The sequence below is a fragment of the Salvelinus fontinalis genome, chromosome 23 (genome assembly GCF_029448725.1).
Source record: "Salvelinus fontinalis isolate EN_2023a chromosome 23, ASM2944872v1, whole genome shotgun sequence".
Lineage (NCBI taxonomy): Eukaryota > Metazoa > Chordata > Actinopteri > Salmoniformes > Salmonidae > Salvelinus > Salvelinus fontinalis.
The window spans coordinates 23,661,884-23,689,056 of record NC_074687.1 but is presented as its reverse complement, the minus strand read 5'-3'; the positions used below and the strand labels follow the sequence as shown (position 1 = coordinate 23,689,056).

The following is a 27,173-nucleotide window of genomic DNA, read 5'->3' as shown; positions in this document are numbered from 1 at the left end:
ATGTTTTTGTGTCTCGCTCTGTTTAGTTTCTCCCGACATTGAGTTCAGAGCCGACACTGCGCTTGTGTACAAGGCTGGTGAAAACATCAAACTAAACTGTAGTATCACGGGTCGACCAGTGCCTCAGGTCATATGGTACAAGGACGGTAAAGAGATTGACAAGATGATGTTGATTGATATTACCACTAACATCGGCTCCAGCCACCTGTTCATCAGAGATGCTGATCGCGACCATCGCGGAGTGTACATGGTGGAAGCCAAGAACAGCTCTGGAACAAAGACAGAGAGTGTCAACATCAGAGTCTCAGGTTGGTTTATAGATAAATAGAGTTACATCATTTATTTTCTCTCAAATTGTGATGCAGATGATTTAACAACAAGTGGGTGGATTCATGCGTACCATTAACAATGTATGCTTTCTTTAGATACCTCTGGACCACCTGAGGGACCAGTGCGTTTCACTGGTATCACTGCAGAAAAGGCAACTGTCTGGTGGAACCCCCCAGAGAACGATGGATGTGCTGCAATCCTCTGTTATACAGTGGAAAAGAGAGAAACATCTAGGATCTCCTGGGCAATGATGACAAGCAAGTGTGAAGCTTGTTCATTCAACGCCACCAAGCTGATCAAGGGCAACGAGTACCAGTTCCGTATCTCTGCTGTCAATAAGTTCGGAGTTGGACGTCCTCTCGACTCTGATCCATTCATTGCACAGATGCAATTCAGTAAGTTCCATCAAACAACAAGATCTAAAGAGATGATTGAAACATATAATTATTTGTTATTAACTTCAATTATTATGTTTAACTAAAACAAACAAATGTTTTGTTTCACAGCCGTTCCAGAAGCCCCAGGAACACCAGACGCCACAAATGTGACTGGAGACACCATCACAATAGGCTGGACAAGACCCAGATCAGATGGTGGAAATGAGATCAAACACTACATCCTGGAGAGACGTGAGAAGAAGAGCTTGCAATGGGTGAAGGTTTCATCCAAGAGGCCAATCACTGAGCTCAGACACAGAGTAACACACCTGAACGAAGGTAATGAGTATGAATTCCGTGTCATGGCTGAAAACGGTGCCGGAATCGGACCAGCAAGCAGCACATCAAGACTCTTCAAGTGCAGAGAGCCTACAAGCGCTCCAAGTGCTCCTTCTCTGGTGAAGGTCACCGACTCCACAAAGTCGTCTGTCACCCTGGAATGGATCAAGCCTGTGTTTGACGGTGGTATGGAGATCATTGGCTACGTCATTGAGATGTGCAAGGCAAGCCTTAATGAATGGCACCAAGTCAATAGAGCAACTTGCATCAACACAACATACACCGCTAAAGGTTTAACGGCTGGTGAGGAATATAGGTTCCGTGTGCGTGCAGTGAATGGGTCTGGAAAAGGAGAAGCATGTGTAGTTCCTAATCCAGTGCAAGCTGTTGATAGACTGACATCACCAGAAATCACACTTGATGCAGACTTCAAACAGACACACGTTGTGAAGAACGGGGCCACCGTCACTCTTCATATTGCCTTCTGTGGTAAACCAGCTCCGCTGGCTACATGGACCAAGGCAGGTGGAGAACTTGGTGTTATGGCAGATGTCAACACAACTGACACATACAGTACCTTGACCATTGAGAGCTGTACCAGATTTGACTCTGGAAAATACACCTTATTGCTTGAGAACAACGGTGGCCGCAAATCTATCACATTGACCGTAAAGGTGCTTGATACACCTGGACCTCCAGGAGCTATCAGCTTCAAGGATGTGACCAGGGGAGCTCTGACAATGCTGTGGGACGCTCCAGCTAACGACGGCGGAGCCCGTATTCAGCACTACATCGTAGAAAAGCGTGAGGCTAGTCGTCTCAGCTGGAAGTCAGTCAGCGAAAAATCCTCACGCCAAATGATCAGAATGACCAACCTAGAAATAGGTGTACCTTACCTGTTCAGAGTCATCGCTGAAAATACGTATGGCAGAGGAGAACCCTGTGAGATGACTGAACCGATTACTGCAACTGAGGTCCCTGCTCCACCCAAGAGTCTTGACGTCATTGACACTACTAATTCTACTGCTATCTTGGCCTGGCTGAAACCTGAACATGACGGTGGCAGCCGCATCACAGGTTACATTGCTGAGGCCAAAGCAAAGGGCTCTGATCGCTGGATTGTTGGCGGTCAAACCAAACACCTAAAGTTAGTCATTGACGGCTTGATTGAGAACACAGAATATGACTTCCGCGTCAAGGCTATCAATGAGGCTGGTATCAGTGTCCCAAGAGATGCCTTAGCATCCGTTGTCATCAAGGAGCCCAAGATTGAGCCCACAGCAGATCTCAGTGGCATAAATAACCAGCTCATCACATGCAAGACTCACAATGCATTCACCATTGATATCCCCATCAGTGGCAGACCAGCTCCAAAGGCCACCTGGAAACTGGAGGAGATGAAGCTAAAAGAGACGGATAGAGTGATCATCAAGACTACTACAGAAAGGACCACCCTGGTGGTAAAAGACAGCAAGAGAGGAGACAGTGGAAAATATTACCTCACTCTGGACAATGCCGCCGGACTGAAGACATTTGCTGTTACTGTCAACGTTGTTGGAAGACCCACTCCACCAGTAGGACCCATTGAAATCTCTGAAGTGTCATCAGAGGGCTGCTCATTGGCTTGGACAGCACCAGAGGATGACGGTGGAACAGATATCGACAACTACATTGTTGAGAAACGTGAATCTGCATCTACATCCTGGCAAGTGGTGAACTCAAGTTGTAAACGCACCACAATCAAAGTAAGCCATCTGACCAAATACATGGAGTACACCTTCCGTGTCTCTGCTGAGAGCAAGTATGGCGTGAGCAAGTCCATTGAGTCTTCAGCTGTTGTCATTGAGCATCCATTTGGTAAGTTCATGTGTAAAATCAATTCACATTTTCTTTAATGGTTTGAAATGTGAAGACACTAATAATGAATTGTTTTGTCTTATTCTCAATATCAGTTCCACCAAGTCCACCAACTCGCCCAGATGTGGTGTCAGTATCTGCTACGGCTATTGGCATCAAGTGGGATCTGCCATACGCTGATGGCGGCAGTAAGGTGACTGGATACTGGATAGAGAAGAAGGAGAGAAACACCATTCTATGGGTCAGGGAGAACAAGCTTCCATGCCTGGATACCCAATACAAAGTCTCTAGTCTCATTGAAGGCCTGGAGTACCAGTTCAGAGTTTATGCTATGAATATTTCTGGTCTCAGCAAAGCCAGTGAGGCCTCAAGACCAGTAGTGGCTTTGAACCCAGTCGGTAAGTGCAACATTCAAAAGGACATTTTTCTAAATATTTGGACTCTCTGGAATGTTCCATGTTGACCTTTGTACTGATTGTACATTCACATTTTGTCTCCATGTAGATCCTCCTGGTAAACCTGAGGTGACTGATGTCACAAGGTCCTCAGTAACTATTGCATGGGGTATACCATTCAATGATGGTGGCAGCAAGATTGTCGGATACATCGTTGAGCGCAAGCCATGGAGTGATGATGAGTGGGATAATGCCCGCTGGTTGAAATGTAACTACACCACCATCACAGAGACTCACTTCACAGTTGGAGGACTGGGTGAAGCAGAAATCTTTGAATTCCGTGTCATTGCCAAAAATGGAGCCGGAGTTCACAGTGCACCATCTGAAACAACAGGACCGATCACCTGCAAGGACGAATACAGTAAGATACTACTGTTAGATACTATTACGTTACTGTCAAGTTTATGCATATGTATATGTATATATATACACATATTTATTTATTAATATATATATATATATATGTATTATTTTATAATTTATATTTTATTTTTGTCTTATAGCTCCTCCCAAGGCTGAACTTGACAGCTCTCTTGTTGGAGAGCACGTCACTATCCGGGCTGGGTCAGACCTGGTCCTTGATGGTGTAATTGGTGGTAAACCCGAACCCATAGTATGGTGGGCCAAAGGTGACAAGGTGCTGGAGCTGGGAGAGAAATACTCCCTGACTTACACCAGTTCAAGAGCCATGGCCATCATCAAGTCCTGCAACAGAAACGACACAGGAAGATACGTTCTGACCGTGAAGAACGCCAGTGGAACCAAGACAGCGTCTGTCAATGTTAAAGTACTCGGTAAGAACATAAAGTAGATACAAAGACATATACATTTGCAATGACATGGAAACAAAATAGTTTTCAACTAAATGTATTTTCACACTGACTATTACTATAATACGGTGGTGGTTGGTGCCGTTTAAGATGAGGGAGGACAATGATTTTTTTTAGATGAGCATGGTCTTACTCTATTTCTATTACAGCATGTTGGATGACTCTCATTCATATTCCATTCACTCAGCTCATTTTCCCTATACCCATCATGAGATTGCTACAACGTAGCCTATGAATGGAAGTTTACAACGTAGGTGCACAGGTTGAGAGAAATTTGAGTAATCAAGGTGACAGACAGTGACACATTCAATACTGCCTTGAACACTCTTCCCTGCGTCTAGCTGATCTAGGGTGTAATCATTAGTCCAATAGTTGCAAACGAGAGTTCAGGTATGTTTATCCCCGTTTTGTTCTGTTTGCTTCCATTTAAGAATCGGCTGAAGGACTACACCCCTGATCACACGCAAACACAGTTAACTTTCATAGCAGCCACATATATGATCACTTTGATAGTTGTAGCTATAATTCCTTCTTGCATCTACACGCTCTGGCACCGGTTAGTTGAGGTAATATGTACATGTAGGTAGAGTTATTAAAGTGACTATGCATAGATAACAACAGAGAGTAGCAGTGGTGTAAAGTGGGGGGGGGGGGGGGGGAGCAATGCAAATAAACTGGGTGACCATTTGATTAGATACTCAGGAGTCTTTTGGCTTGGGGGTAGAAGCTGTTTAGAAGCCTCTTGGACCTAGACTTGGCACTCCGGTACCGCTTGCCGTGCGGTAGCAGAGAGAACAGTCGCATAGCTAAGTAAATGAAAGTGAAAAAATAAATATATATATACATAGCTCTCTCTCTTTTTTTGTATTCTTTTTTTACCCCTTTTTCGCCCCAATTTCATGGTATCCAATTGGTAGTTACAGTCTTGTCTCATTGCTGCAACACCCGTACGGACTCGGGAGAGGCGAAGGTCGAGAGCCGTGCGTCCTCCGAAACACAACCCAACCAAGCCGCACTGCTTCTTGACCCAATGCCCACTTAACCCGGAAGCCAGCCACACCAATGTGTCGGAGGAAATACCGTACACCTTGCGACTGTATCAGCGTGCACTGCGCCCGGTCCGCCCCAGGTGTCACTAGTACGCGATGGGACAAGGACATCACTGCCGGCCAAACCTTCCCCTAACAGGACGACTCTGGGCCAATTGTGCGCCGCCCCATGAGTCTCCCGGTCGCGACCGGCTGCGACAGAGCCTGGACTCGAAACCAGAATCTCTAGTGGCACAGCTAGCTCTCTCTCTTTCTCTTGCGTCTCCTTCATTTTTGAAGAAATTGTTGTGTTCAAAACTGTTCAACTATTGTCTTTCTCTCTCTTTGAGTCAACTTCTCACCACATGTTATGCATTGCAGTGCTAGCTAGCTGTAGCTTATGCTTTCAGTACTAGATTCATTCTCTGATCCTTTGATTGGATGAATCACATGTCAGTTCTTGCTGCAAGAGCTCTGATAGGTCCTCCGGAAGTTGTCATAATTGCTGTGTAAGTCTACAGAAGGGGGTGACAACCATGAGCCTCCTAGGTTTTGTATTGAAGTCAATGTACCCAGAGGAAGACGGAAACTAGCTGTCCTACAGAGTGCTGTTGAGGCTACTGTAGACCTTCATTTCAAAACAGTGTGTTTTAGTCATTTATTTGGTGACGTGAATATATTTAGTATAGTATAGCTTTCTCTAAAAAGGATAACTTTTTATAATGTTTCACAATTAAATGTTTATGAAATTCACTGTGGAGGATGGTCCTGCCCTTCCTCCTCTGAAGAGCCTCCACTGTTACAATGACACCATTTAATGTTTCACTCTGTAATTCCAGATACACCAGGACCTCCTGAGGAAAAGGTCACAATCACCAGGGTGACAGATGAGAAGTGCACTGTGTCTTGGAAGATCCCTCTGGAGGACGGTGGAGATCTTGTCACTCATTACATTGTTGATAGACGTGAGACCAGCAGACTCAACTGGGTGATCATGGAGACCGAGTGCAAGACTCTGTCCTGTGTCAGCTCCAAACTGATCAAGAACAACGAGTACGTCTTCCGTGTCAGAGGAGTCAACAAGTTCGGACCTGGTGTGCCCTTGGAGTCCGAGCCTGTCATCGCCAGAAACGCATACAGTAAGCATGCATTCAGTGGCCATGTCATTTTAATAGATGCAATACAATTTTTGTCTTATTCAAAGCCCAAACCTTATTAAACATGTTTTATTTTCCTTTATCATTGCAGCTGTCCCATCACAACCTGGAGCACCAGAAGTCACGGCTGTAGGAAAGGAGCACGTCATCATTGAATGGATGAAACCTGAAAGTGATGGTGGAAGTGAGATCAAGAATTACCTGGTGGACAAACGTGAGAAGAGCAGTTCCAGATGGACCAGGGTCAATAAGACCTTTACCATCTATGACATCCGCCTGAAGATCTCTGGTTTGCTGGAAGGCAGTGACTACCAGTTCCGTGTTACAGCTGTGAATACAGCTGGAAACAGCCAGCCAAGTGAAGCCTCTCAGTATGCCTACTGTAGAGAGCCAACATGTACGTGATCAAAAAGTCATAGTCTAGATTTTAGTAACCATATGAGTTCTATCTTTATAATCTTACCGTTGACTTATGGTTGACTTTTGAAACACTGAAACACTGCTGCTGTTGAATGACTCATACTATATTTTGTGTTTTCCAGACACTCCAGCCCCTCCTTCAATTCCACGTGTGGTAGATTCCACCAAGCATAGCATTAGCTTGCAATGGACCAGACCCATGTATGATGGTGGCGCTGATGTTGTTGGCTACGTGGTGGAGGTGCTTGAGGACGGAACCGAGCAGTGGTACAGGGCCACTCAGAAGACTTTGAAGATCAATTCGTTTGTTGCCACTGGACTTCAAAGCAACAAGAAGTACAGTTTCCGTGTCGCAGGAGTCAATAGCAATGGCACTGGGGAATTCAGCGAACCTAGTGTGGAAATTGAGCCTGTTGAGAAACTCTGTACGTTTGTTCTTATGCTTTTACTGTCAATAATTCACAATGGCAGCATTTTTGTATGTAAAGGGTTAACCTGGTATAACTGCAGTTTATACCAATGTCTACATTGAATCAAATACCCTATTTTTAGACTTATAGTTTGTATATGTGCTGTTATTATGTTGTAAACGTGCTGTAATTTTTTGTCACAACAGCAATCCCTGATCTTGAGCTTCCTGATGATCTGAAGAAGATTGTGTGTCTGAGAGCTGGTAACACTCTTAGGCTGTTCGTCAATGTGGCTGGAAGACCGGCTCCTGTACTGACCTGGAGGAAACCTGGCATTGACCTGCAGAGCCGTGGGTTCATTGATACAACTGATAGTTACACTCAACTGATCGTTGAGAAGGTCCATCGTTACGATGCCGGCAAATACACCATTGAGGCTGAAAATCCATCTGGCAAGAAGTCAGCAACCATTCTCGTCAAAGTTTATGGTATGTTAGCGGTTACGTTGACATACTTAAGATAGTTAAATGATTAAGAACTATCTGTGAACCATATAATTACATATAGAATAGTGAATCATCATGTGCTGTGAACAGTCAGTTAATCCTTTCTGTATTTTCCAGATACTCCTGGACCACCTGGTTCAGTTAGAGTCAAAGACTACACAAAGGAGTCTGTCGTCATCACATGGGACGTACCAACTATTGACGGTGGAGCCCCTGTGAACAACTACATTATTGAGAAACGTGAAGCTTCAATGAAATCCTACAAAACAGTTACAACAGAATGCAGGAAGACCTTGTTCAGAATTACTGGCCTGGAGGAATCAGTACACTACTTCTTCAGAGTGTTACCAGAGAACATATACGGTGTAGGAGAACCATGTGAAACCCCTGAATCAGTGTTGGTCTGTGAAGTACCCAGCCTCCCGCAGGATCTGCACATTGTGGATGTTGGAAAGTCCTCCGCCTTACTTAACTGGGAGAAACCTCTTCATGATGGTGGAAGCAGACTGACGGGCTACGTCATTGAAGCTAACATCGTTGGATCAGACAGATGGAGTGCAGTGGCCACCGTTAAACAGTCCATGTCCCGGCACACCGTGACTGGTCTGACAGAGAAGGAGACGTATCTCTTCAGAATCAGAGCTACCAACACCAGAGGAGTTAGCGAGCCTAGGGAGATTACAGGACCTGTGGTCATTCAGGAACAACTACGTATGTTATATTCCGATTCTTATGCTACACACATGGCAGTTAATCTATTTAATATATGAAAGGTTTGATACATCTTCAGATGGTCTAATTTTCCCTCAAAATATTTCCTTTTACAGTGGCGCCCTATATTGATCTGGCCGGCATTCCACAGAAGGTTGTCCATGTGCCAGCCGGCAAACCAATCGACCTCAATATTCCTATAAAGGCCAGACCTGCTCCAGTTTGCACCTGGTCCTTCAATGGTGCTAAAATGAAGGATAGTCTTGACCGGGTTAAGATTGAGTCTAATGGAAAATACACCAAACTGACTGTCCGTGAGACAACCATTGATGACACTGGTAGCTACACTCTTCAAGTAAAGAATTCTGTAGGAACTGCGACAGAGATACTTAAAATTATCATTCTTGGTAAGTGTGTGTGTTCTTGGTAAGCGTCCATACTTGTGTTTGTGTGTTCTTATGTTTTTGTATTGGAATATTCTAAATACAACCGTCTGCTTATTTCTGTCTAGATAAACCTGGAATACCTATTGGACCGATCACAGTTGATGCCGTTGATGCCACATCGGTAACGGTCAGCTGGGAGCCACCAGAGAAGGATGGCGGCGCCAACGTTAGTGGCTATGTTGTTGAGCAGCGTGACGCTCACCGCCCCGGATGGCTACCAGTGTCCGAATCTGTCACAAGACCCACATTCAAGTTCACCAGATTGTCTGAGGGAACTGAATACGTGTTCCGTGTGGCTGCAACCAACCGCTTCGGCATTGGGGGATTCTTGCAGTCTGAAGTTGTTGAATGCAAGAGTCTCAAGAGTAAGTCATCATAAATCCTAAAACACAGTACATTTCACCTTTTGACAAAATGTATTATACACTATAATTAAAGCACCAAAACAATGTACTTAATTTTGAGGAAGTTAAAGGAAAGGGATGATGGTGGCTATAACCGATCTCATGTGAAATCTCGAATCTCTCCACAGCCGTACCCAGTGCACCAAACCGACCTGATGTACTGGATGTGACTCATGAGGGAATGACCATCACATGGCAGCCACCAGAAGAAGATGGAGGCTCCCAGGTGTCTGGATATATAATTGAGCGTAAGGAGGTCAGATCTGAAAGGTGGATGAGCATCGTTAAGAACCCAGTCACCATGACCAGATACAGATCATCAGGTCTGTGCGAAGGCAATGAGTATGAGTTCCGCGTGATCGCCCTCAACTCCAGAGGCTCAAGCAAACCCAGTATGGCATCTAAACCAGCTATCGCCATGGATCCCATCGGTATGCATATGTAATCCTGTCCTTAGTTGTTGTGTCCCATATTAGAAACATTGAAATAAGCAGTAAATTATGTAATTACTATGTTTAACTTGTTTGTAATGTGTTATTCAACGCAATGATTTATGGGTCAAAATGTCCTTGCAACTTAGTTTCTACCATTTTCAAACTTGTGTGTATGACCAAAACTATTATATTTGTCTTTATCTAAACAGAGCCTCCTAGTGCACCACAGTTCCCCATGGTCACAGACACAACCAGGACGTCTGTGTCTCTGGCCTGGAGTCCTCCAGAGGAAGAGGGTGGTTCTGTCATCACTGGTTATCTGATTGAGATGCAGAAGGTGGACCAGGTGGAATGGACCATGTGCAACACGACACCCATAAAGATCTGTGAATACACTCTGACGCACATGCCTCAGGGAGCTGAGTACAAGTTCCGTGTGATGGCCTGCAACGCTGGTGGACCCGGAGAGCCAGTCGAGATCCCAGGAATTGTCAAGGTTACAGAAATGCTTGGTAAGGGATAAAAATATGTGTATAGCGTGCCAGGAAGAGCTGAATTTTGTATTTTGCTTTTGAAGCTTGTGTCAAATGTGAACTAACTTAACATCTGTATGCTTCATTTCAGACTATCCCGATTATGAACTGGACCTCAAATATGAAGAAGGCTATGTGGTCAGACAAGGAGGAGTCATCAGGCTGTCTGTGCCCATCAAGGGTAAACCAGTCCCTATTTGCAAGTGGACAAAGGAAGGCCGAGATATCTCTCACAGAGCTATGATTGCCACCAATGATGATATCACTGAACTTGTGATCAAAGAAGCCCACAGAGATGATACTGGCACATATGACCTGGTCCTGGAGAACAAATGTGGCAGGAAGGCTGTCTACATCAATGTTAAAGTGATTGGACGTCCAGACGCACCGGAAGGTCCTCTTGAGTTTGATGATATCCAGGCTCGCTCTGTAAGAGTCAGCTGGAGACCTCCCTCTGAAGACGGTGGCTCTGATATCCTGGGTTACATCGTTGAAAGGCGTGAGGTATCAAAGGTAGCATGGTACACTGTGGACTCAAGAGTGGTGGACACAGCTCTGGTGGTCAAGGGGCTGAAGGAGAATGTTGAATACCATTTCAAGATCACTGCTGAAAACCAGTTTGGTGTGAGCAGATCTCTCAAATCAGATGAATGTGTCACTCCAAAGACACCGCTGTGTAAGTATTTTTGAATGTTCATAATTCTTGTCCTGCAACCATAAAATGTGTTTTCTTGTGTTATCACTCCTCAGTTCTTCTATTTACAATTATGCAATTCTAATTTCTATACAACAGCTCCACCAGAACCTCCAATCAACCCACCAGAAGTTATGGATGTCACAAAGAGCACTGTTGCTCTATCTTGGGGCAGACCAAAGGATGATGGTGGCGCCCGCATTACAGGATACTACGTTGAGAGGAGAGAGGTGTCCACAGAGAAGTGGGTGCGTCACAACAAGACACACATCACCACTACAATGTACACTCTCACTGGACTCATCCCTGATGCTGAATATCTGTTCCGTGTCGTGGCACAAAACGACATCGGTCAGAGTGAACCTGGACCAGTATCTGAAAATGTTATATGCAAAGATCCATTCGGTATGTATTTAATAGGCCTTTCGATTATACATTTAAAGCTGCAATATGTAACCTTTTGGGTGACCCGACAAAATGAACATAGAAATTATAGTTATAGATCTGTCAATCTCATTGAAAGAAAGTGTAAGAAGTGTTCTATGTGTGCTAATTATATGCTTCCTGTTCTTAAGTTTTGTTTTTGCGTCTTTTACGCTCAGTTTCAAACAGCTGAAATGACAATATTTTTGGTTATGGAACAGATATTTCACAGCGGTTTAGATGGTACAATGATTTTCTACACAATGACGTCTTGTTTTGTCAAAAACTGAAATTAGGCGAACTATTAGAATTTTAGCAAACAGGAAATGGCGATTTCTGCATATTGCACCTTTAATAATACATATAAATATTATAAATAATACAATACTTGAATAAGATGAATTTTTGTAATTGCATGGTTACTTCTCTCTCTTTGAATAGACAAACCCAGTCAACCAGGTGAGATTGATATCATCTCCGTTGCCAAAGACTGCATCACTATTCACTGGCTGCGCCCAGAATGCGATGGTGGCAAAGAGATCCTGGGTTACTGGATTGAGTTCAGACAGTCAGGTGAAAGTGCCTGGAAGAAATGCAACAAGGAGCGTTCCAAGGACAGACAGTTCACCATGGGTGGTCTGATGGAGGCTACAGAGTATGAGTTCAGAATCCTTGCAGAAAATGAAACAGGAATGAGTAGACCTCGCAGGACCGCCATGGGCATCAAGACTAAACTGAGCTGTACGTTGGCATAATATTTTCATAAAATACTCTAAGCGCCTTAGATTACAAAAATCATTGATTACAAATTATCATTGCCATTCATTAGAAATACTGTTCATGCTCTGTTTATGTTTCAACAGTGGGAGAGGCTCCTAGTCTCAAGGAAGACATGGCAGATGTCATCACAAAACTTGGTGAATCAGGAACTCTGACATGCCAGATTATTGGACGTCCCCTTCCTGACATCAGATGGTACAGATATGGCAAGGAGCTGATCCAGAGCCGCAAGTACAAGATGAGTTCTGATGGTCGCAACCATTCACTGACAGTGGCCACAGATGAACAGGAAGATGAGGGCGTATACACTTGCAGGGCCACCAATGAAGCCGGTGAAACAGAGTCCAGCGGCAAGCTGCGCTTGCAGGCCGCACCTGCTTTCCACCCTGGATTCCCATTGAAGGAGAAATACACTGCAGGGTGTGGAACAAGTCTTCGTCTCCATGTTGTCTACATTGGCCGTCCAATTCCACAAATCATGTGGTTCTATGCAAAGAAGCCGCTCAACGCGTCTGAAAACGTGATCATTGAAAACACTGAGAGTTACACTCATCTGGTTGTAAGGAATGTACAGCGCAAAACAAATGCTGGAAGATACAAGGTGCAATTGACCAACAAATTTGGAACTGTTGAAACCACACTCAAGGTTGAAATTCAAGGTAACAATATTTTTTTTACTATTATTGAAATAATATAACTACTTATTTTATAAACATAACAAATTCTCTGTTGGTCATGCAAAAAATTGGTTATCTAAATGTTGATTTTTACAATTTCTTTTCAGATAAACCTACCAAACCTGAGGGACCTATTGTTGTTGATGCTGTGTTGAAGAGCGCAGTGATCATCAGCTGGAAACCACCGAAGGATGACGGTGGATCAATGATCACCAACTACATTGTGGAGAAACGAGAAGCAAAGGAAGGCGAGCAGTGGCATCTGGTGTCATCATCAGTCTCAGGAAACACTTGCAGGATTCCAAATCTGATTGAAAGTGCTGGATACTACTTCCGTGTTTCTGCTCAGAACCAATATGGAGTCAGTGAGGCACTTGAAGTTCCTGGTGTTCTCATTATCAAAAGTCCATTCGGTAAGTATGCTTGTTGACAATGATAAATATATCACATAGATCATGTTTACTGTAACGGTTAAGAGAATAATGCACTTCTATGACATCGCTCTCATTGTCTGTTCCTCAGAAAAACCTGGAATTCCCATGCAGCCTGTTGTCACAGAAGTGACCAACGATTCTTGTCTTGTGTTCTGGAAACCACCAAAAGACGATGGAGGTGCAAAGATAAAGAACTATTTCCTTGAAAAACGAGAGAAGAAACAGAACAAATGGATCACTTGTACATCCAATAAAATCCATGAGACACATTTCGCTGTAAAAGGCCTTCTTGAGGGCTTTGAGTACGAGTTCCGTGTGAAATGTGAAAACATGGGTGGTGAGAGTGATTGGAGTGAGGTGTCAGAGGCCATCATTCCCAAATCAGGTCTCACAATGAAACCTCCTGTCTTCAGAGAAGAAATGAGACCAGAGATGATTGTGAAGTTTAGATCCAATGCTACATTTGTCACCAAAATTGTTGGACATCCCATCCCCGCCGTGAAATGGTATAAGAATGGCAAAGAAATTGTTGCAGATGGTACCAAACTCAAATTGCAAGAATTCAAGGGAGGTTATTACCAACTTGTTATTGCTAATGCCGAGGACAGCGACGCAGGTGTCTATCAAGTCAGGGCAACAAACCAAGGAGGATCCATCTCTACAACAGTGAATCTGACTGTTGAAGGTAAACATTTTTGATAGGCTGTTGAAAAGTGTTTTAAGAGGACATTTTGTGTTACACACATCTTTTGATAATAAAACAAGTTTGAATTCCCTTACATTTGATAAAAAATGTAGGTCATTTAGAATTGTATATATATATATATATATATATATATAAGTATTGATATACTCAATTCATTTATATTCTTTCTTTTCTCCTCCAGTTCCTGCCAAGATCCACCTACCTCAAGAACTGCAAGGCATGGGAGCAGTTCATGCTGTAAAGGGTGAAGTGGTTACCATTAAGATTCCAATCAGTGGCAAGCCCGACCCTCAAATCCAATGGCAAAAGGGACCAGAGATCATGGGATCATCTGCTCACACTCAAGTGATTGTCACAAGATCATTTACTTCGCTCGTCTTCCCCAAAGGAGTTCAGAAGAAGGATACAGGTTACTATGTAATCACTGCCAAGAACAGATTCGGAGTTGACAAACAGACCATTGAAGTTGCCGTGGCAGATGTACCAGATCCTCCTAAGGGCATTAAAGTCAGTGAAATCACTAGAGATTCCATCACTCTAACCTGGAGTCCTCCAGAAAAAGATGGCGGAAGCCCTATCATTAACTACATTATTCAGAAGTGCCCCACATCAGGTGACAGGTGGATCCGCGCAGGCCAAACCAACGAGCCTAAATACACAATGATCGCTCTGTTTGGCAAGACGAAATACCAGTTCCGTGTCATTGCGGAGAACCAGTTTGGTCTGAGCGATCATTCTGAAACAACTGAGCCTGTTACAACAATAGAAGATAAATCCGTTATCAGAAACTATGATGAAGAAGTTGATGAAGCTAGAGAAATCACCAAAGAGGAGGCACCACATTCATCAAAGATCAAGATGGTGGCTGCCCAGTACACAATTTCTGAAGAGCTGGCACGTGCCGGAACATTTGGCGTTGTTCATCGCTGTGTTGAAAACAAGTCCAAGAAGACATTCATGGCCAAGTTTATCAAGATCAAAGGTACTGATCAGGAGCTAGTTGCTAGGGAAATTGAGACACTCAATCTATCTAAACACAAGAACTTCATGTACCTACATGAGTCTTTTGACAGTTTGGAAGAAATGGTCTTGATTTATGAATTCATCTCAGGCGTGGACATCTTTGAACGACTTGGCACAGGCAACTTTGAGCTCTCAGAACTGGAGATTGTTAGGTACCTGAGACAGGTGTGCTCAGCTCTGAAGTTCTTGCACAAACTCAACTATGCTCATTTTGAAATCAAACCTGACAACATTGTCTACACCACAAGAAAGAGCACAAATATCAAAATTATTGAAATGGGCCAGGCTAGATTACTGACTCCTGGAGAAAATATCAGAATCAATTTCACTGCACCAGAGTATTGTGCACCTGAAGTCCACCGTCATGGACTTGTCACCACTGCAACTGACATGTGGTCAGTTGGTGTACTAACGTATGTGCTCCTCAGTGGACTTAACCCTTTTGCAGCAGAATCAACCACAAAAATGATTGAGAATATCTCAAATGCAGAGTACACCTTCGACAGTGAGGCTTTCAAAGAGACCAGCCTCGAAGGCATGGACTTCTGTGACAGACTTCTTTGTAAAGACCTGAAGAAACGTATGACTGCTCATGAAGCTCTGGAACATCCTTGGCTTAGATTGAAGCTGGAGCACCTCAGCAAAAAAACTATCAAGACATTGAGACACAGAAGATACTACCAGACGTTGGTGAAGAAAGAGAGAGAGACAATTGTCTCATCAGCTCGTGTTGCTTTCGGTGGTGGCTTCAGAAGTTACAGAGGTTATGCAGTTGGCAAAGTCAAGATTGCGCACCCTACAGAAGGTCTGAGAGCCGGTCCAGTCATGCATGGATCTTCAGAGGAGGGTGGACATGTCAGATTTGTTTGCAACATTGAACATTATGATGAAACCACAAAAGCAATGTGGTACTTTGGGACCCGCCAGTTAACAGCCAGTCACAAATATGAAATCAGCTACATCAATGGAATTGCTAGCATCTACGTCAAGGAAATTGAAACATCTGACGATGGTGTCTACAGATGCAAAGTCATCAGTCAGGACGGTGAAGATAATGCCTATGGAGAACTCTTTGTTGAAACAGTGAGATGCTACCGTGAACACTTCATTGGACGCTCACTCACAAAGAAGAGAAAGCTTGATAAGCAAAGACTTATGCAGAGACCACCAGACTTCACTCTGCCTCTGTACAACCGCGCTGCTTACATCGGTGAAGATGTTCGTTTCGGTGTAACCATAACAGTGCACCCAGAGCCAACAGTAACATGGCTGAAGGCTGGTCAGAAAATCAAACGAGATGATAAAAAGTACACTTTCATTAGTGACAAGGGTCTTTATCAATTGATGATCCACAATCTTGACCTTGATGACGATGCTGAATATACTGTTATGGCCCACAACAAGTTTGGTGAAGACAGTTGCACAGCACGTCTTACAGTGACACCTCACCCTGTTAGTGAAGACACCATGAGGCCAATGTTCAAACGGCTGTTGGCTAACGTGGAGTGTGTAGAGGGCCATAGTGTCCGCTTTGACTTGAGAGTCTCGGGAACACCTGCACCAATCTTGAAGTGGGAGAAGGATGGCAGGCCACTGGAATTCAACCAACAAATCACAGTTGTTCAAGAGGATGTAGACTATCACGTTCTGCATGTCAGAGAAACTCTTGTTGAGGATTCAGGTCTTTACAAAGTTACTGCAACAAACTGTGTTGGATCAGTGAGTTGCCAGGCTACACTGAAGGTGGACCGCATTACATACAAGAGGAGAGAATATAAGAGTGAGGCGGAACAACAGAAATATGTTCAACAACAAATTGACAAGACACTGAAAATGGCACAACGCCTTTCCACCACTGAAGTTACTGGACTCAACCCAGCGGCTCAAGAGGCTTTGAAACATGCTGCAGACATATACAAGCCGGCAGTGAGTACCAAACACTGTGAGGGCGAATTTGATATCACAGAAGAAAAACCATTTGTACATATCGAGGAAAGGAAACTTCGCATGCCATATGAAATTCCTGAGTCACGTATCCATGATGCAAGTGCTCTGGATGAAGACCTGTTGATTAAACACTTTGTACCTTTGTCTGACATGAAGTGGTACAAGAAACTCCGAGATCAGTATGAAATGCCTGAGCGGATGGAGAAGATCGTACAGAAGAGACAGAAACGAATTCGTCTCTCCAGGTGGGAGCAATTCTATGTCATGCCCCTTCCTAGAATTACTGACCAGTACAGGCCAAGATGGCGTATCCCGAAGCTCACGCAAGATGACTTGGAAACAGTAAGACCAGCAAGACGGTCACCTTCTCTTGGATCCGAGGTATCCTTCAGGTCAAGAAGACGCTCCCTAGGTGATATGAGTGATGAAGAGCTTCTGCAGCCCATTGATGATTACCTGTCAATGAAGAAAACTGAACAAGAAAGGCTCCAACTTGAGGAGGAGCTTGAACTTGGCTTCTCTGCCTCCCCACAAAGCAGCCCTATCCGGTTCGAGTTGTCTACTCTGCGTCATGAAGAAAATAAACATTTTGCAAGAAGAGAAGTATCACAAGTAACCGAGCACAAGATCAAGAGAACAAAAGTTTCACAATTCTTGAGGAGGAGAAGATCACTGTCTCCTACATACATTGAGCTGATGCGCCCTGTTTCTGAGCTTATAAGAACTCCTCGCCCACGTCCTCTGGAGCCAGAGGAGATCATCGAAAGGAGATCCCCCACCCCTGAGAGGACGCGTCCACGCTCCCCCAGCCCCCCAGCTTCAGCTGAGAGATCCTCCCGCTCATCCTCAAGATTTGAGAGGTCAGCCAGATTTGACATCATGTCCAGATACGAGTCAAGAAAGGCAGCACTGAAATCTGAGCGCAAGTACCAGACGGTGACCCAAACACCCTTCAGCCTCGACCACGCCCCACGTGTGACTGTGAGAATGCGTTCCCATCGTGTCCCATGTGGTCAGAATACGAAGTTCACTCTGAATGTCCAAGCGAAGCCTGTGGCTGAGATCCAGTGGTTTCATAACGGACAACTGATTCAAGAAAGTGAGAAGTTACGCTTCACAAACATGAGTGGAGTGCTGTCTATACAGATCCGTGATTGTCAGGCAGAGGACAGTGGCACGTATCGTGCTGTTTGTTCAAACTCAAAGGGAGAAGCGTCCGACTATGGTATCCTTGATGTTTCTGGAGGTGAATTCTCCACATATACATCACGTCGTAAAGATGAGGATGCTCCACAACCATTTGTTCCTGATATCACAAAGACAGACCATTACCACATATCATCCTTCAAGGCAGCTTCCTCCTCAGCAACACATATGGAGGTGAAAGAAAGTAAATCAAAATTAACTGAATCACGTGAAACATATGACAGATATGATTCATCTGAACGATTTATATCTGCATCTGAAAAATATGCTGCATCCGCGAAGTATGCATCAACTGAATACTTATCATCTGCAGCATCCTTATCATCAGCATCATCTGATAAGTTTCGATTGACTGAAAGATACGTGTCGGGTGAAAGACATGCATCGTCTGAAAGATCTGAAACATATTCTTCAACTGAAACAAAAATGAGGGCTATGGAGGCGTCAGAAGTTGAGCAAGTGACTGTTCATAAAGTTAAGTCAACTCTGGCAGCCAGAATACTGACTAAACCACAGTCTGCAACAGTCAATGAAGGAGAGACTGCTCGATTCACTTGCGACATTGATGGCGAACCAGCACCAAGTGTTACATGGTTGCATGAGGGACAAGTAATTGTATCCTCTCATCGTCTTATGGTATCGACCACGCAGTACAAGTCTACATTTGAAATTTCCTCTGTACAATCGTCTGATGAAGGCAGCTACACACTGCTGGTTGAGAATGCTGAGGGCAGACAAGAGACTCGGTTTAGCCTGACCATTTTCCGAGCAATTGTCGAAGAGGAGGTTTTTGTCTCAATAAAGTCACCAGAGCCTGGATTCAAGTCTCCTGAACGAGTAGCTTCACCTACCAGTGTTCCCCAAACCCCAACCCCATTAATCAAGTCTCCTGAACCAATCACCTCACCTCCTAGGGTGAAGTCCCCTCCGCCAGTCAAGTCTCCTGAACCAATCACCTCGCCTCCAAAGGTGAAGTCCCCTCCTCCTGTCAAGTCACCTGAACCAATCACCTCGCCTCCAAGGGTGAAGTCCCCTCCCCCAGTCAAGTCTCCTGAGCCAATCACCTCGCCTCCAAGAGTGAAGTCCCCTCCTCCTGTCAAGTCTCCTGAACCAATCTCCTCCCCTCCAAGGGTGAAGTCCCCTCCTCCAGTCAAGTCTCCTGAGCCAATCATGTTGCCTAAGGGAGTGAAATCACCTCCCAGAGTCAAGTCTCCTGAACCAGTTGTCTCGCCTCCAAGGGTGAAATCCCCTCCCCCAGCCAAGTCTCCTGAACCAATCGCTTCGCCAAAGGTAGTGAAACCACCTCCCCAAGTCAAGTCTCCCGAACCAAAGGTTGTGAAATCACCTCCTCAAGTAAAATCTCCTGAACCAAAAGGAGTGAAGTCACCTCCCCAAGTCAAATCTCCTGAACCAAAAGGAGTGAAGTCACCTCCCCAAGTCAAGTCCCCTGAACCAAAAGGAGTGAAGTCACCTCCCCAAGTCACCTCACCTAAGAGAGTAAAATCTCCACTAACAGTGAAATCCCCAACTCCTAAAGCTCCAAATATTATCCACCAACTCACAGCCAAAGCCTCAGAAGACACAGTGAGAATGTCCTGTGTATCTGAAAGCAGCGTGAGAGAAGTTGTGTGGTACAGGAATGGAACGAAACTGACACAGAGCAGCCACTATGAGTTCCATATGTCTGTGGATGGACATTGTTCTCTCATTATCCATGACCTCTCTGAGAACGACCAGGGAGAATACTCTTGTGAGCTCATTGCAGAAGGAGGAGTCTCTACTAAATCTTCATTCTCATTTGTTGGCCAAGTGTTCCAATCCATCTACACTAAAGTCACAGCTTATGTGCAGCAGCAGATGGCCATGAAAGGTACGTTTTGCTGTAAAAAGCAAACCTCTTGATAAAACTAAATTCTGTACGAATTCTGTACAAGTCTGTATATTCACATTTCTAATGGTTCTTTGTCTCTTTTCTTCTATTTAAGTGAAAACCGAACAGGTATCAATGAGTCAAAAAGAAGCATCTATGGCTTTAGCCTCCCATACAAGTTCAGAACAGGTTGTTAAGAAAGAAATCCATGGAGGAGCTCAGATGATGATGATGGGGGAGAGTGCTGCTCTTAGCAGCATGAAGGAAAGCTTCTCTTCCCAATCAGTCCACATGGCTTCTTCATCTTCTATGCATCAGGAGACCTCTTTCAGCAGTTCCAGTATGGCCAGTATGTCTAGCATGGCTGCCATGGCTGCTGAAATGCAGATGGAAACCATGTCTCTATCTAGCATGTCTTCCATGACATCTTCCCATGCCATGAGCTCCAGCAGTATGGCTGAAATGATGAGTCACTCCCACCTAGAGGGGTCCTCCATGAGATCTATTGCACAGGGTATGCTAGGTAAGTATCTCATATATGCTTATGACATACAAGTCTTACAATGCATTATAGCTACATCATAATGCATTAAACCTTCAGGCTTTAAGTAAAATGTTACCCATATTTGTAGTAGTGCAGTTGCTAAGCATTTTTTTATTTGTGTTCTAACAGGTGCGACAGGGGTACCAAGAATCGAAGCTCTCCCAGAGGACATCACCATTGAACTTGGAAAGGTTCTCACCGTGGCCTGTGCTTTCTCCGGAGAGCCCACCCCTAACATCGAATGGTCTCGCGGTGGAAGAACGCTGCCCGGTGAGGAGCATGGCGGTAGGTTCCACATCGAGACCTCAGAGGACCTCACTACACTCATCATCACCAGTGTGAAAAAAGAGGATGCTGGAGCATACACACTCAAACTGTACAACGACTTTGGATCTGACACTGCAACAGTAACTATTAGCATTCGATCATAAAAAAAACAGTTAATATAATTTATATCTTCCCCCTTCCCTACTTTAATGCCTTTTTATGTATTAATTGAACAAAAAATAATCTTACTTGATAAAGACCTGGATTTCTGTTATTGTAAATATGAACTATTTTTATACCAAACTTGACATTCATTTATGCCAAACTAGACTAAAGTCTAAAGTTGTTATAAAATGTGCCATATTGGATAATTATGACTTAGGATTTTTCATCCATTTTTTCTGTGACATGTACATAATGTATATAGCCGAATTTAACGGTTATGGAAAATGTATGAATTGTTATTTATGACAATATTAACTGAAACAAATGAAACTGAAATGTTTAAAAGGAGAAAGTTTCGCATGAAACGAATACCCTGTTAAACCTGAAACTAAACTCTGTGCCTCAACAAAAAGTTGATGTCTTAAGATTGCCTCAACAGGTAGAGAGGCTCCCTGTTGAAGTTGACTAAATCAGAGAGATGAGATGTTAGACACTGTATGTTATTACCTGCAGTGTTACTATCAAACTCCTATGAATTGTAACATGATCTTAAGACCCTGAGTGCTGTTTGCATAAACCCTCATGTAAGCAGCACAACTAGGCCTTGTGTTCTGGACTGACTATGTCATAACCACCATTTAAATGACATGTTCAACGTGCGAGCGGCCTGCACTTGAGCTGAAATAATTTTTTGGTGCTCTGTTTCTGGCAAATGACTGCTTAATTGATTTTCCGAACAACATCAACCTGGCCATAAAAAATTGAAAGTCCATCCTGCACTTTTTTGCAGAAGCAGAGCCATCTCTTGGAGGTTTGCTTGTGTGCCTTATTTTTGTGTGTTAGCTTTAGAATTTCACCAGTTCAGATGTCAGGCAAACATCAAGCAAGTGTACCACAGTGACACCACCTGCTGTGTTAGAAGAAAACAAAATGTATTAGCTGTTCTGCCCTGCACTTTTGTTTGATTTAAATTAGAATTATATAATTATATGCAACCTCCCTGAGTTTAGTATTGATTTAATAAAGCATGATATCAGCACTAAAATGTCTCAGGTGTTTTCTGATTGTGTTCTTCATTTGCATATACTGTTGATTGTGTTCTTCATTTGCATGTACTGTATGTATGTATCATATATATATATATATATATATATACAGTACCAGTCAAAAGTTTGGAAGCACCTACTCATTCAAGGGTTCATCTTTATTTGTACTATTTTCTACATTGTTGAATAATAGTGAGGACATCAAAACTATTAAATAACACATATGGAATCATGAAGTAGCCAAAAAGTGTTAAACAAATCCAAAAATATTTAATATTTTAGATTCTTCAAATTTGCCCTATTTGCGTTGATGACAGCTTTGCACACGCTTGGCATTCTTTCAACCAGCATCATGAGGTAGTCACCTGGAATGCATTTCAATTACCAGGTGTGCCTTGTTAAAAGTTAATTTGTGGAAGTTCTTAATTCGTTTGAGTCAATCAGTTGTGTTGTGACAAAGTATTTTGGTATTTTATTAGGATCCCCATTAGCTGTTGCAAAAGCAGCAGCTACTCTTCCTGGGGTCCACACAAAACATAATACAGACTGACATAATACAGAACATCATTAGACAAGAACAGCTCAAGGACAGAACTACATACATGTTTTTTGAAAGACACACGTAGCCTACATATCAATGTATACACACAAACTATCTAGGTCAAATAGGGGAGAGGCCGTGTGCCACGAGGTGTTGCTTTATCTGTTTTTTGAAACCAGGTTTACTGTTTATTTGAGCAATATGAGATGGAATGAAGATCCATGCAATAAGGGCTCTATATAATACTGTACGTTTTCTTGTATGCTTTTGTTCTGGATTTGGGGACTGTGAAAAGACCCGTGGTGGCATGTCTGGTGGGATAATTGTGTGTATCAGAGCTGTGTGTAAATTGACTATGCAAACAATTTGGGATTTTCAACACATAAATGTTTCTTCTAAAAAGAAGAAGTGATGCAGTCAGTCTCTCCTCAACTCTTAGCCAAGAGAGAGACTGGCAGCATAGTATTCATATCAGCCCTCTGATTACAATGAAGAGCAAACTGTGCCGCTCTGTTCTGGGCCAGCTGCAGTTTAACTAGGTATTTCCTTGCAGCACTGAACCACACAACTGGATAATAATCAAGATTAGACAAAACTAGAGCCAGCAGAACTTGCTTTTTGGAGTGTGGTGTCAAAAAAGCAGAGCATCTCTTTATTACGGCCAGACCTCTCCCCATCTTTACAACCATTGAATCTACAGTCGAAGTCGGAAGTTTACATACACTTAGGTTGGTGTCATTAAAACTAGTTTTTCAACCACTCCACAAATTTCTTGTTAACAAACTATAGTTTTAGCAAGTTGGTTAGGACATCTACTTTGTGCATGACACAAGTAATGTTTCCAACAATTGTTTACAGACAGATTATTTCACTTAATCACAATTCCAGGGGGTCAGAAGTTTACATACACTAAGTTGACTGTGCCTTTAAACAGCTTTGGCAAATTCCAGAAAATGATGTCATGGCTTAAGAAGCTTCTGATAGGCTAATTGCCATCATTTGAGTCAATTGGAGGTGTACCTGTGGATGTATTTCAAGGGCTACCTTGAAATTTGACAAACTACAGAGAAGATACATCATTATTTGCATACTAAATTAATCAAACACTGCAAAAAATATTAAAAAAGACAACTCATTATTACTGCATCCCAGCTTTCACCCTTTTTCATGTTCAAGAAGTGAAGTGGGTGTTCATGCTTGCAGAACCCCAACTCCCCCCAACACGCTTGTCTCATCCAATTTTGTTGTTTTGGGTTTGGACCTGATGGCGTTGCCCGCTTAAAATCTTTGGCAACCCAACATTTTTTTTTTATATGAAGTACAGTACAGGTATAACATACTGTGCAGATCACACACAGTTGTGCCAGGTTCAGTGCCTAAATGGATGTTGCATGAGTCAACCAATAATATTACATTCAACATATACAATACCAACATACCATTTCCAAGCTTAAGACCAATGAGTCAAACAGATGAAGGGGAAGGACAACTGCATCATTTAAACATGAATTAGTGGCAAGGTTTGATATTATGAGTTCAAATAATTAAAGACTTGTGCATAAGATAATAGAGTTATCGTTAAAATGCACAGTATATTACATTCAGGGATAATGTTATCACTTTACCCGTTGGTGGTATGGGCTTACAAACAAATCGATCCACATCAGCTTGGCTTGCAAAGTACCTTTCCTTATGTTTTGGTTGCTCATAACTTCATCCTGACAACTTTTTCCGAGGCAAACCAAAAAGCCCATCTACTGCTGCCACCACTGTTCCATTGTCCTGTAAAGTGATGTCTAATATACTTGGATACAACTTAATCGTTTTTGGACCACGGGAACAGATCATGGGGATCCCAATAAACAAAGTCTGTTAGTCTGTACAATTGTTTGATAAAAATGTAACAGAGATGTTTCTAATAGATACATTTTGTTTATAAAAGAGAGACACATCATAATTGACATCTTATGCTTTGATGTGTTTTTGGGCAGTGATTAAAAATTAAATAGGCCAACAACAAAAAAATACAACAAACCTTGGGACAGAATGGGCACTGGGTTCCATCTGCAGTTTCTTGGGCCAGACGGTGCATGTCACGTGTGCTCTCTCTCCGGTCTCTAGGTCACCAGGCTGCTTGTTATGGCACACACCTGTCACCATCGTTACACGCACCTGCGTGACATCAGACTCACCTGGACTCCATCACCCTCTTGATTACCTGCCCTATATATGTCACTCCCTTTGGTTCGTTCCCCAGGTGTCATTGTTTCTGTTTCATGTCTGTGCGTTGTTCGTGACTTCTTGTTTTGCATTATGTTGTGTTTATTTATTAAAACACTCACTCCCTGAACTTGCTTCCCGACTCGCAGCGCACTCGTTTACAGAATGACACCTCACCAGAGAGAAGCATCAGGGAGTGTTTTTTGTTTGTTTTTGTGTTGGAGTTGCAGGTCCGGGTGTCAGAACCGGAGCTACCTGGGAGGCCTCAGCCGGTTTGTCGGATTCCCATGCCTCGGCGAGTTCAAAGGGTTCCCCTGCCTCAGCTGGCTTGACGGGTTTCCGTATCTCAGCGGGCTCGATAGGCTCCCATGCCTCAGCTGGCTCAACAGGCTCTGATGCCTCAGCGGGTTCGATAGGCTCCGATGCCTCAGCTGGCTTGATAGGCTCCCATGCCTCAGCTGGCTTGATAGGCTCCCATGCCTCAGCTGGCTTGATAGGCTCCCATGCCTCAGCTGACTCGACAGGCTCCGATGCCTCAGCTTGCTCGACAGGCTCTGATGCCTTAGCTGGGTGAACAGGTTCGCGTGCTTCAACCGAGGCAACCGGGGAGGTCTCAGTCGGCTCATCAGGCTCTCACGCCTCAGCCAGTTTGTCAGGTTTCTGCGCCTCAGCGGAGGTGACTGGTCCGCTCCTGGTCCCCGGGATCGTCCCTTTGGTTGGTGTCCTGCGGCTGGAGCCGAACGCACCAGGGAGGGGAGTACTGTCATGTATGCTCTCTCTCCCGCACTCTAGGTCACCAGGCTGCTCGTTATGGCGCACACCTGACACCATCGTTACGCACACAGGCGCGTCATTAGACTCACCTAGACTCCATCACCTCCCTGATTACCTTCCCTGTATATGTCACTCCTGTTGGTTCCTTCCCCAGGCGTCATTGTTTCTGTTTCTGTGTCTTGTCTGTGCGTTGTTCATGGTTTCTTGTTTTGCATTATGCTACGTTTATTTATTAAAACACTCACTCCCTGAACTTGCTTCCCGACTCTCAGCGCACTCGTTGCAGTGCAACATATCAAGTTCCGACATACAGTAGCATGTTGGAACTCCACATAGGCCTCATTTGTCAGGGCAGCATACAAGTCTCTTACCTGAAATGAATGAACAGTCACTTAAAGGCACTCTGATTCATTACTGCATTTCATCAGAGTAGGCCATCAACACGTACAGCAAATGCATCTTCACATACAAGTAGGATGTGGTTTCTATGACAAATCTGTTTATCAAAACAGGAATTTGGTTATGAACTTTTGCAGACAAAGTAGACACATTATAGAATCAGAATATAAAAAAATATTACTTACTGTCCTATGAGGATAATTGAATGACAGGTAGGTACATGGGTAGGTACATGGCCCTCAGTGAAACACCACTCTCAAGCTGCAGGCTGGTTATCTGCTTAAGTAATGAGCAGACCACTGTAGTCTGAGGCTGGCGGGGTGTGCAAGACCAGAGCATGTACCTGACCAATGACACTGCCTACGGGTCATACTGGCACATCATGCACTCGGCCTGAAAGAAGAAAAGAGTTAGTCATAAAAAGTTCCATTAAAAATACACAATTAATCTGTTAACAGAATGGAGCAAAAGCTACACATTTTCTAATGCAAATATAAATTGTTTTCTTTGACACATCTGTGATGCGTATCGCAGTGCCTTACCCTGAATCCATTGGCTGCCAAGCAGAGATGCATTGGGTCCTGCTTTTTAAAGTCTTTGGTATGACTAAACTGGGGATCGAACCAAACCTTCCAATCTCAGGGCCGACAGTAACCCCAAGGCCACTGAGTTGATGGGTGCATTATGCATTAAATAAACAACTTCCACTGCGGTTTTGTCAGCTGCTGTAACTCAAAACTGAGGATTTAGGTTTTCTTCTTGATATCACCTTGAAACGAGTTGTTTGAGGGCAATCGCTTACTGAAACTGTCTTTTTCACTTTTAATATCTGCAAAACCATGCCTTCCGAGTTGTAAAAGGGTGGCCAGCCACATAATTTGTTTTAAAAGTCTCCCATGACAACATAAACTATCCCAAAGACTATATCCAGTAATAGTTTATTATTGTTCTTGTTATGATATCATAACACACTTACATTACTACAATTAAAAAAAAATTATTTTATTTTACCGTTATTTTACCAGGTAAGTTGACTGAGAACACGTTCTCATTTGCAGCAACGACCTGGGGAATAGTTACAGGGGAGAGGAGGGGGATGAATGAGCCAATTGTAAACTGGGGATTATTAGGTGACCATGATGGTTTGAGGGCCAGATTGGGAATTTAGCCAGGACACCGGGGTTAACACCCCTACTCTTACGATAAGTGCAATGGGATCT

At 43.6% G+C, this 27,173-nt stretch overlaps 1 protein-coding gene across 1 annotated transcript in view; it reads left to right on the top strand.

Moving 5' to 3' along the window:
• LOC129821055 (titin-like) overlaps window positions 1-22,018 on the top strand; it is a 180,511-nt gene extending 158,493 nt beyond the window's left edge. The window contains exons 205-228 of the mRNA XM_055878299.1: window positions 27-308; window positions 426-725; window positions 837-2,903; window positions 2,999-3,301; window positions 3,408-3,719; window positions 3,862-4,152; window positions 6,056-6,355; window positions 6,465-6,770; window positions 6,916-7,218; window positions 7,410-7,691; window positions 7,827-8,420; window positions 8,537-8,827; window positions 8,932-9,231; window positions 9,399-9,701; window positions 9,914-10,216; window positions 10,329-10,913; window positions 11,031-11,336; window positions 11,796-12,095; window positions 12,218-12,793; window positions 12,919-13,224; window positions 13,334-13,930; window positions 14,133-19,997; window positions 20,113-20,520; window positions 20,671-22,018. Coding sequence (XP_055734274.1) covers window positions 27-308; window positions 426-725; window positions 837-2,903; window positions 2,999-3,301; window positions 3,408-3,719; window positions 3,862-4,152; window positions 6,056-6,355; window positions 6,465-6,770; window positions 6,916-7,218; window positions 7,410-7,691; window positions 7,827-8,420; window positions 8,537-8,827; window positions 8,932-9,231; window positions 9,399-9,701; window positions 9,914-10,216; window positions 10,329-10,913; window positions 11,031-11,336; window positions 11,796-12,095; window positions 12,218-12,793; window positions 12,919-13,224; window positions 13,334-13,930; window positions 14,133-19,997; window positions 20,113-20,520; window positions 20,671-20,972 — 15,782 coding nt within the window. The 3' untranslated portion in view covers window positions 20,973-22,018. The remainder of the gene's footprint in view (window positions 1-26; window positions 309-425; window positions 726-836; window positions 2,904-2,998; window positions 3,302-3,407; window positions 3,720-3,861; window positions 4,153-6,055; window positions 6,356-6,464; window positions 6,771-6,915; window positions 7,219-7,409; window positions 7,692-7,826; window positions 8,421-8,536; window positions 8,828-8,931; window positions 9,232-9,398; window positions 9,702-9,913; window positions 10,217-10,328; window positions 10,914-11,030; window positions 11,337-11,795; window positions 12,096-12,217; window positions 12,794-12,918; window positions 13,225-13,333; window positions 13,931-14,132; window positions 19,998-20,112; window positions 20,521-20,670) is intronic.
• Window positions 22,019-27,173: the final 5,155 nt, after the last annotated feature.